The sequence below is a fragment of the Lactuca virosa genome, chromosome 9 (genome assembly GCF_052849685.1).
Source record: "Lactuca virosa cultivar CGN04683 chromosome 9, Lactuca_virosa_CGN04683_v6, whole genome shotgun sequence".
NCBI classification, from domain to species: Eukaryota; Viridiplantae; Streptophyta; class Magnoliopsida; order Asterales; family Asteraceae; genus Lactuca; species Lactuca virosa.
Window position 1 is genome coordinate 179,973,377 of NC_136434.1, and position 11,154 is coordinate 179,984,530.

Consider the following 11,154-nt stretch of genomic DNA (forward strand, 5'->3'; position numbering starts at 1 on the left):
CTTCGGACTCCTCTACCACCGACTCCATGATCGTCACTGTTGCCACCGACTCTCTCTTCTTCTACAACGAAACCGCCTATGACCTCCGTTTCTTCTCACTTCTTCTCCAACGAGCAGTCACTGTTAGTCGCCATAGTCAGAGCTCTGCCACCGTCGCTGCTTTTGTCTATGTTCTTTTTTTACTTTTTATGTTTTGTTATTATTATTATTATTTTTTACTATCATCCCCTCCCGATCAAACTGCAGGGGGTGTTAGTGATTAGAGTTAGGTTCAAACCCTTTAAGATTTAGGTTAAGTCACTTTTATATATCTATTTATACGAGGTTTAACCCACTATTAATTAAACAATCTATTCTATAACATTCCACCACTTTAATTTCATACACTAATATCTTTTGCACTTTCCACATCTATCTACTACACTTTTTCATAACTATGGATAGTAGTTTTTATATAATCGGACATCATAGTGATAATTGTGTAACACTTATTTATTCTTTGGGAAAAGAAAATTCACAAAATTGATTGTTAACGAAAAAAAAGGCAATCGTCGTCTCGGCGATGATTATCTTTTGTCCGTATTATTGAAGGAACATACAACTTCCCTACCTTTGTCAGACATTATTTGATGACTTAATTGTCTTTTTATTTTAGACAAATATTGGTGGTGCAGATATAATATATGACAGATATGATTTCCAAATAAAATGAAAAAGTTTTTATGCAAAGAAAATTTTGACATTTCAGAAAATTGTGAAACTTCGTTGCTCTTCAACGAAATCTTATATTCTCATACTTTGTACTATTTTCTATAAAAAAGATTTTTGTAAATTTAACGAAGAGAAAGTTAAATATCCTCCTATATTTTCTTCCTACTTATGTTTCTACCTATGTAAAATGATGACATGTGTCATATTTTGATAAGATTATCATTAATTTAGTACACTTGTCATCATTTCAAATGGGTAGGAGGATATGTAAGAAGAAAAGTAGAAGGATATTTAATGGTTTACTTAAATTACTAATGTCAGTCTCAATTTATAGAAACCAATGTTTGGAATTTGGACGAAATGTGTTTCTAAATAAAAACGAAGAAGTCTAAAATAATTGCATCATGGATATGTAAAAGTAAAAGTAAAAAACTAATAATTAACACATCTAAAACTCAAAGGTAAATAATTAACTCATAAAATAAGTAATTAGTACAAAGTTTCTCAACCAACATCTTAAAAAACCAAATTTCAGCTCCGGCTCCGGCTGCCGTGGATCACCTTATGATCCCAACCACTTACTTCCACCTACCTAAATTTCCCACCAATTGCCCCCCATCACTATTTCTTTTCCATCTATACACTACTAATCTCAAACCAAATTACCAAAACACCCTCCTCTCTTCCCCTCCTCCTCCTCCACCTCCATTGCCGCCTTCAAAAGTTGCTCCGGTGTAGCCGCCGGGTCAAGATCCCAACACCCATCCGGTAAATTCAAAGCTTGACCTTTCAACAAACAAGCCGGAACTTGATGTGAAAATTTCATCATTTCTTTTTTAGAAATCAAATTCTTTGTGGGACCCCTTTGATACACAGTTTTATAACCTTGTAATTTAACCAATGGTGTCACACAAACTCCAACCTTATCGGAGTAATCATCAACCACCTCCACCATCTCATACTGCCGCCTCGCTTTCGCGGTTTTCCGGGACCAATTCCGGTACACCGCCCACACGTCGCCTCGTTTCGGATACACCGTAATACATCCGCCTCTACCGGTTTTCTCCCGCCCCAATAGATGAGAAAAGATGTTGACTTGGTCAACGATGTCGGAATGGGAAACGCGGTAACTCCCACAGGATTTCGAGATTCCGGAGTTTGCGGATTCCGGTTCCGGTTTTGAGTTCAAGTAGGTGATGTGGACTTGAAACGGTTTCACGGAGATGACTTGGCGGATTATACAGTATAGACGCGGCATTCCGTCTTCTTCATCGTATATCGCCCATATTTGTTTCGGTTTGAAAACTTCTTCAGATCTATCCATGTCAAAATCATGGAAATCCGGGTCTGGAACCGTAATCGGAATCGGAACCGGAACCGGAATCGGAATCGAACCACTTTTTTTCAATATCTTTCCATTCTTTTCGGTCTTCAAACCGGATTCCAGTTTCATTTCCTTCAACTTATCGCGGATTACCGTTCTCGCTTTTTCAATCAACATCTTTCTCGCATCAAACGCCGGTGCAAACGAGTATTGTCTCGTCGGAATGTCCCCACACTCGGAATCTCTGATTCCGGTTTCCCCGATTCCATTCCGGAGTCCGTCTCCGGTTTCTATCTTTCGTTTCTTCGGAGGCCTACCTAACCTCGTCTCGTTCACTCTCGTCTGTTGTTTCTCATTCCCTTTTGATTTACCGACGGATTTGGAAGGTAAACCGTTCGGATTCGGATTGGGATTGGGATTGGGATTCGGATCAGAATAACCATTCCCATTCCATTGGAATGACACATTCCCGTTGTACTCATACCCGTTTCCGAAACAAACGGATGTGCTTGGTACATAAGTGGTGGCGTATCCATTTTCAGATGAATATGACCATGGAGTATAAGTCACAGGAGCTGTTCCCGTTTCAACAGCTACAAAAACACCTCGACAATTTTTACATGAAAGTCTTTTGTTCACGTATTTTCTTAAATATTCATATTGGACACGACATGAAGTGCAAACAGTCCAAAAAGTGTCAAGTGTTGTTGTGTTATTGACAGATGAATGAAGTGAAGCCAATAAGTGTTTATTTCTTTTAAGATCATACGAGTGTCTTTTCACATTATCAGATAACACAGCCCATGCTTCTGAAACAAGCTTAAAAGCTTCATCAGCTCCTACTGTTTTGTTTTTGTCAGGGTGAAGAAGAACAGCCATCTTTTTATACCTTTTTTTTAGAACCGATTTATCTGCAGATGGATCTAATCCGAAAATTGAGTAGAAATCAATTTCACGGTTGATTTTGGTCTCTGTTGCTGCGTATATTTCAAATGTAGCCACCATCTGAGCTATTCCTTCGAGTTGAGGGCATAAAGATTGAGCTCTTAAAGCAAACTGTTTTGCACCTGTGAAATCTTTTACTGTGAATAGCTTTTCTGCATTCTCTTTAGCTCTAAGAGCTTCTTGTATTGTTGGGTCCATTTTGAAAAATGTTTTCAGCCCTACAAGACAATTGAATTACTGTTTCATGATCCACCATGTCTAGAAAATGTAAATTAAAAAAACTCTCAGATGCATGCATTCAAATTGGAACTAGAGAAACAGGAATTGAAGCAGGTAGCATAAAACTACAAACGCATAACACGTTTGCAAAAGAAATAATAAAAAATGACACATTTTAGTCTCGTGTTTATGATGACTTCGATTTGTCGTCCTTCAAATTTGCATAATTTACGAAATGAAGCGGATAATTAACCAAGATTGGATCAAAAATTACTCATTCGCATGATTAATCTACAACCAAATTTCAATAACAAGTTAATTAGAAGCTTAATTACAAAACCCCTAACTAATTTCCCCCAAATTAAACTCAATTACTAGTTCAGGAAAGTTCATCTAGGTCAACACGATTTCAAACTTATCTCTAATTGATAATCAAACGAATTAACACAAAAAAGCAACCAAATTCAACATAATCGTTGACGAAACAGTAAGATCTCACTTCCGATGAGCTAAATAACAGATTTTAACACAACGAAAACCCTAAATTATTGAATTAGTCGAACATCATACAGTATCTAAACACGAAATTGAAGTGAAACTTACTTGAATCTGCATCAAACAGCAACTAAACAGCAACTAGATCTCAAATCCGTTAGCGGATTCGTGTTGGTTTGCTTCAGATCTACGATCAACGGAAGGAGCTTAACTTTTGTAAATTTAGGAAAAGTGAAAAATAAAAAATAAAACTTAACCTTTAAATAAATATAAATATACCTTGTAATTATTTATACTAAAATAAATATTATTGGGTAGATTTCATAATTAAAACCCCGAAAATAAAGCAAATTGTGGAATTCCGGCAATCGACGGGAGGATTTGGCAATTCCGACAAGTCGCCGATCACATGGACTATTCAAAATAAAAATTAAAAGTATTGAAATGTAAAATACGTGAATAATACATGTTTTAATTGGATACAAATAACGAATGAACCATTTTTTTATATCAAAAATATGTTAACATTTTAATATAAATTATATATTAAAGTTTTTGCCCTCCTAGACAAAGTTGATAAATTTATCTTACTTTATAAATTTACACACATTAAATAATCATCTGATGAATTGAATAACGAGTTAAGAAAATATGGTAAAATAAGGCTAATTATTGTACTTTGCTTATTATTATTATTATTATTATTATTATTATTCTAATTGTTCTTTTCAATTTTTTTTTGTTAGTTTTATCAAGCCATTATTGTGTGTGTGTTTTTAATTTAATCACTTAAAGTTTTTTTTTCTCAAAAAGGAAAAACTAAATACATAAAACTTTTATTTTTATAAGTAATTATAGTTTAAATTCGTTCGATTTAACAATTAAAACTTTTAATCTAAAAAAAATCAGTTAGAAAGTTATTCTACATTTTATTTTGTAACTCATTACCATAAAAAAAACTTACAATAGTTATTTAAAAAAAAAACTTTTAATGATTAAACAAAAAAATATATACAAGGGATTTTTGTAAAATTTTCCCTGAAAATATATAATCTGAAACATTAGATTGTTTGAAGTTGAATTTTCTAGAATATCATGCGGACAAAAAAATGGTTTTAGAAATTATAGTAACATCTAATTACAACAATTCCATATACCAAAAACATACTTTGATTTCCTAATTAATCTTTTGGTAACACATGAAATGAGAATCATGAAAATATTTAAATAAGTTGCGTATACATGTAAATAATATCTTAACTCAAGAAATGTATCTTTCCAATTTGGAGTCCGTCAATGTTACGATGGTCTTACATTTTTCTACGCGGACTCCAACTTTTAATGTTCTCGGACCTAATTAACATGTTGCGTCACGTGGAAATTTTCTTTTCAAATGATGCACCGCTTGCACCGATAGTAGTTTACTAGTTTGACATGAGATTCAACTCCCAACCATGCATCACAAATATCACAACCCATCCACATAATAAAAAAGGGTGGTGATTCTTTCACAGTGATTTATTTATCCATCCACTGATATCTAAATTTTTTTGATAATTATACCCTTATAGCCTCATTTTAACTATGTCGTTTTTTATTACCAAACATGCGTCCCCTTCTCTCTCTCTCATATACACACACATTCACACACGCACATAACGAACAAAACCTATAATTTCATTTTAAGAATCCAACTTATCTATAGTCAACCATTTCTAAGTATCATTTCTTAAGTTTCACTAAATCATCTGGTTTCACCAAACACCAGGAATAATCAGATGTGAGTGGTGGAGTGCTCATTTTTCTTGAGCTATTTAAGAGTTAGCATGTCTTCTCTATAATAATGGTTGTGGATTGTTTCTTTATCCTAATTTCAAACCTCAAATCATTCAACATCAAGTAGATATTGGGAGATGAAAATACTTGTTCTAGCTTGTTCACTGACAATCTTTTCTGCAAATTTTCAATGCTCTAATCAATAAAGAGTCTTCTCATATTGTTGTTATCTGGTTCCCTCATGTGAAGATTTTAGTTAAAGACGCTTTTGACCTTGTTTGCTTTTCCCGATCAATATCAAAATTATAGATGGAGTCGATACTCCATGGAGGTGGTGGTTTGATCAGAGATGGAGTTTGCAGAAAAATTAATTTGGGTTTTCTGTGGGTTAAAGGAAAACCAGAACATATTCAAATCGTGAAGGGAGAAGTAAATCATGAAAGGGAGAGTTGATTGATTTAAGAGTCTTTCTATTTGCTGTTTGAACGAACAAGAGAATGAGGGAATTATTTTTACAGTGAATTATGGAGAAGAGATATGTGTGTGTGAGAGTGTATGAGAGAGATAGGAATAGACGTAGTTAAAGCAAAAATGGTAGTGCTTTTTCTTTCTTAAATAACTACAAGAGGGTAAAAGTGTCAATAAATATAAATGGCAGTGGAAGGATAAAAAAATTTCGTGGAAATATCAACGCCCAATAAAAAAGGTTCAAACAATGAAGCATGATCCGAGTAACATGACATAAGAGTCAAGAATCACTCCTCTCCCCCCTTCGGCTCAACCCAGATAAACATCACAACTTATTTTGTGAATAACAACAAAACAACCCGAATCGTTGAATTGGATCAAGAGAAATTTGACACTAGGGATGCAAACATGTCAAACTATTTGGGATCGACTCGTTAAAAGTTCGACTCGAAACCGATTTTAAACGAGTTCGAGCCGAGCTCGAGCTTAATATTAAGCTCGTTTATTAAATGAGCTCGAGCTCAGAGCTCGAGCTCGAGCCTATGTCACTAAGCTCGATTAGGCTTGCGCGCCTATATATAATATAATTTATATTATTTTTTTATACTAAAATAAAAACTATTTGGGGAATTAGGGATTTAGGGTATTAAAAAACGGGCTTCATAACGAACTTAAACCGAGCTTAAACTTATTTAGGAACGTTAGAAAAAAAACGAGTCGAGCTCAAGCCCGAGCCGAGCTTGCATAATTCTTTACGTGCTTGAGTCGAACATTCGAGCTCGAGCCTCGTATAACTTAAACGAGCTCGGGTCGAGCCTAACCAGGCTCAGGCTCGGTCTCGGCTCGACTCGTTTGCAACCCTATTTGACACGGAATCCAACTCACGATTCAGATAAGTATCATAACCTATCTCGATAGAAGTAAATGTGAAATGGGAAAAAATATTGGATCACAAGACATACATAGAATAGTCCGATGAAAAACTTAGTTCACAATGTTTATCAAATGCAATAAAATAGTAATTTTCATTCAACCAAGGTTTGTGAGTTGAAGTTTTTTATTGGAGATGATTACCAATTGAAAGTGACACTAATATTTAAAGAATGGAGCATTATAAATAGGATTTTGTGGATGGATGATGAAATTGGTGTGTGATAGTGACCGGTGACAATGTAAATGGGAGTCGGTGGATAGACAAAAGACTCAACGGTGGGAGGCGATGATGGTTGTTGAGCATGAAGGAACAAGGAGGAAGAGATGAAGGAGCATGGGACACTCATGGTGAAACAATGAGGCGAGGCTTATACGTACACGTAGATCTGACAATTCGAGACACGAATACACGAAATCGTGTGTGACACAACATGACATGAATACACGACGTGAATACATTTTGAAAAGGGTGATAAATCTTATTTCTCTTTGTGTATACGTGTCGTGTGTCAAATTCATGTCTGACGCATGAAAACGACACAGATACATGAATTGTCGTGACTGGTGGTCCCTAGTGGGTCTCAAGTCGGTATTAGAACAATCCGATCTTTTTGGAACCGTTAGCGGAACGATCTTGTCTTTTTTCATATTAGTTTTTCTAGACCGGTCTTTTCTATTTGGTCATGTTGTATTTAAATTAAAATTTATTAAAAATGATACGTTAATGCGTGATTAGTAATATGATCAACAATTTTTTTTTGAGAGGAATAAAAAAAGAAGTTGGATAATGCGTGATTATGTGATTAACAAAAAAAATAATATGCATATAAACTTGGGCGTTCGGTGTTTTTTGAGATTGGACTTGGACACTGTTTCGATGTCTGACTGTTTTCGGACCGGTTTTAACCGATTCTTTTCGGTCCAGTCTCATTTTCGACCGTTTTGGTCTCAATATTCACTAGGATGTGTAAAAATCGTTCTTTTTATTTATGTCTAATAAAAAACCATCTTTTTCAAATTAGACAAAAAAAGACACAAAAAATATTCGTCATATAAAAAAATTCTTAATCTTTATTTTTTACAATCTCATCATAAATTTTAAAGACTTTCAGCAAGGTTTTCAATTTTCAATTCATAAAGACCACAAATATAACAAAGCTCTCATGAAGTTAGTTTGTGGTATTTTTCTAACCCAAAAGGCAAAAAGACCAAGGGCGTGTTCGACACGTAGTTTTTGGGAGCTTCTAACTTTTAGCTTTTAAGAAAACACTAGTTAAAAAGAAAAAGCCTCATTCGGCGACATGAGCGTTTAACTTTTAGCCTAAACAAAAAGCTCCAAAATCAAAAGCTACCCGCTAACCGCTACCAGCTAGTTTTGCCGAACACACCCCAATCCTATTATTTCGTCTAAAATTTTGTATTTATTATTTGTTGAAATTAAAATGCCCTAAGTTTCTATACTAAAATCGATGTAAGTGATAGGCCCAACCTGTAATAACTAATAAGCCTGTAAGCCCAAAATATGTAGGTATTCATCCGCCCAAAACGCCTCTATAAAGCCAACGTTTACAGCTAGGGTTTCTTATCTCACATGGCGCTCTGATTTCTACGAATCCTTTTAACTCGAAATCGAGCATTAGTTGGATCTAAGTAAGTATGTTGATCTGTTTGATTTATCATTCAACAAATATAGCTGCATTGTACCATGAATGAGGTCGATTGATACCTTTTTCTTGATTGCCAAATCGGCTGTAGCTAAATTCATTCTGAAGTTTTACTGGCCGGTTGTCGTTAATCTCAGTCGATAAATCTGCTTACCGAATTTCATATATTCTTTCAAAATTGATTTATGAAGTTCATTTCGTCTCTTGATTTGATCTTTGAAAAATTGCAGAAGAGTTGTATGATCGAAAATGGCGTTTTATTTTGTCCTTTTTAATGATCTCTTCTGTTATATAAAGAGCGATCGCGTCACTCTCCAGGCAATATGCTTCGAACTCACCAGCTCTTTGCGTCTAACGGTGACTACATTGTTAATTAATTAAACCTTAGAGATTATAATGTTGTTTTTTTATTTAAGTATTATAAATGTTTTTTGATTTGTATTTTGATAAAATACAAAGTTGTTTTATTAATTATAATCTATTAATCGATGAACAATTATAAATTTATAATCAATATCTTGAGTGTCGAAGTCTTTCAATAGATTGTAAATCGCTACACAAATACTCTTTAAATCATTTACAAAAGCAATAGATTGTAAATCGCTACACAAATACTCTTAAATCATTTACAAAATAATGATCTTGAGTTTATACGAATAAAAATATATATGAACAAATAATTGAAGTAGTTTGTAAAATTAAGATGTGAGATGTTTGCTATTGAGAGATTATATTTGTAATAAATATTTTGCTTCACTTGGAATTCATATATCCCTTCATTTTACTTTTTGTCATTTAAAAAGATTTGATGAAATTGTTTGCAATGCAAGTTTTTGGTTTTTATATTTTGTAAATAAACTTGGAATAGAAAAAATTAAAAAATTCCATTAATTTAAATTAAAATTATTAACATTAATTTAAAACCTAATAATCATGATAAGAAAAAAAATAAGAAAGATAAAATTTACGTGTTATTTTTTCTTGAGTTTGACCTTTATTGTCAAACCTAAAGCTTGTTTTTGGGGGAGTGGTATGGGTTGAGATTGAATTTGTGTTTGGAAGTTGGATTGGAATTGGGACTTAGTGTAAGAGATATGCCTTATAATCCAGTCTCATGGTTCTATTTGAGAACATTGATGTTGAAAAATTAGTTGATTCATTTGGAGTTTGTAGAATTACGAAAGGTTGAAACATGAAACCAAGATTGAACACAGGTTATTGCTGGTTGCTAATTATATAGAAAAAATATTGTATAAATTTAAATTTTAAAGGAAAAACTCCCAAAAAAATAAACAAGTGAATGTGGTAAATAAATGTTTAGGGTGTTCTTAAAACCACCCGTTCGCGTTCGCTAGGGAACCTACTATGCATACTCGTTTTCGGTTAAGGACGGAAGAAGTTGTAACATTTTTAGCATCTTGAAAAAAGTTGCTACCCTTTGTATGTGTTGCTTTCCTAATCAAAAGATAGGAGAACATGCGTCCTCCCAAAGTTATGTGTCATTTTGTAACGGTTCTTTCAAGTGTCTTTGTATATTCTATTTTTTTTGCATGTGTTGGTTTGGGTATGGTCAGTTCACCGGGAGAATTGCCCTCTCAATTTGAAGTTTATTTTCCCTCGAAATTTCAACATTGTTGACTATGACAATAGTTGTGACTATAAATAGACTTGCGACTATCACAAAGTGGTATGCTTTGTGTTCATGCAACCCTTATTTTTTTAAAAATGTTATGTCGGTTTCTTGTTTGTTATTTTGCTAACATTTTATTCTTAGCATTTTATAGGGAGTAGTATTACTTTTAATATTTTTAAATTTTTTTTTATCAAGTTTAAATAAATTATGTTTTTTTAGTTTATGATTTTATTTTTTCAAATTTAAATTAATTATATGTTTTTTTAGATTAAAATAATTTATATTTTTTTAATACATAAACATTTAATATTGCATAAATTATATATTTTTTTAAGTACAAACACTTAATAATAATAATAAATGTTACAATAATTTAAAACGTAAAATACAATTAAAAATTATAACTTGACTTACTATCTAAAATCTACTTAAAACATAAAAACTGGACATAAACCTACAACACGATTACTATTAGATTTAAAACATAAATTAATATTACATCTAAAACATAAAAATAATACCGTTTATCCCATTTGTTTTGTTTAACACATTACCTTGTTGAAAACATCATCAGACAAGTTTTTTCTTGGGTTTAAGAAAAAGCTTTAGTATATGGATCCTTTCTTTTTTCCTTTACCAATTCTAAAAATCCATCAAACATAGTGTCTAACCCTTGGATGTCGTACATCCTCTCTTTCATTTCACTTGATGAACTTTATGTGTTTTTTATCTTTTGTTTTGCTCTGTTTGGTCCTACAGGACGTGTTGGAGCTACATATGGATCTCCGTTGTTGAGGTCATTCTCCCTGATACTTTTATCAAAAGATTGATTGTGGGTTGACTAAGAACGTATGCTTCGCTTGAACATGCCCGCGTAATCATTAACACTTATTAGATTAAGCCATTTTGGTTTGTCTTTCACAACAACCAAAACGCCTCATTGCCAAAAGGTTTTCCGACTTTCGTCTTATAAATCTTACACAAAC

At 33.2% G+C, this 11,154-nt stretch overlaps 1 protein-coding gene, 1 long non-coding RNA gene and 1 other non-coding gene across 4 annotated transcripts; 2 read left to right on the forward strand and 1 right to left on the reverse strand.

Annotated features, from left to right (window-relative positions):
- Positions 1–1,160: 1,160 nt before the first annotated feature.
- Positions 1,161–4,168, reverse strand: LOC145138038 (uncharacterized). Of its 2 annotated transcripts, XM_079072181.1 has the most exons (3): positions 3,974–4,168; positions 3,803–3,881; positions 1,161–3,198 (listed from the first exon to the last, which is right to left on the reverse strand). In XM_079072181.1, the coding sequence occupies exon 3, from the start codon at positions 3,176–3,178 to the stop codon at positions 1,364–1,366; it is 1,815 nt and encodes a 604-aa protein (XP_078928307.1). In that variant the 5' UTR covers positions 3,179–3,198; positions 3,803–3,881; positions 3,974–4,168; the 3' UTR covers positions 1,161–1,363. The 2 variants fall into 2 exon arrangements, with proteins under 2 accessions (XP_078928307.1, XP_078928306.1); XM_079072180.1 differs by lacking the exon at positions 3,974–4,168 and having other exon boundaries at positions 3,803–3,957.
- A 4,232-nt stretch (positions 4,169–8,400) lies between these two features.
- On the forward strand, positions 8,401–9,049 carry LOC145138275 (uncharacterized). The gene is made up of 2 exons (XR_013721421.1): positions 8,401–8,521; positions 8,766–9,049. It is a non-coding gene; the product is annotated as an uncharacterized LOC145138275 (long non-coding RNA).
- LOC145141492 (small nucleolar RNA snoR109) lies at positions 8,618–8,705 on the forward strand. Its single transcript, XR_013722700.1, has one exon. It is a non-coding gene; the product is annotated as a small nucleolar RNA snoR109 (small nucleolar RNA).
- Positions 9,050–11,154: the final 2,105 nt, after the last annotated feature.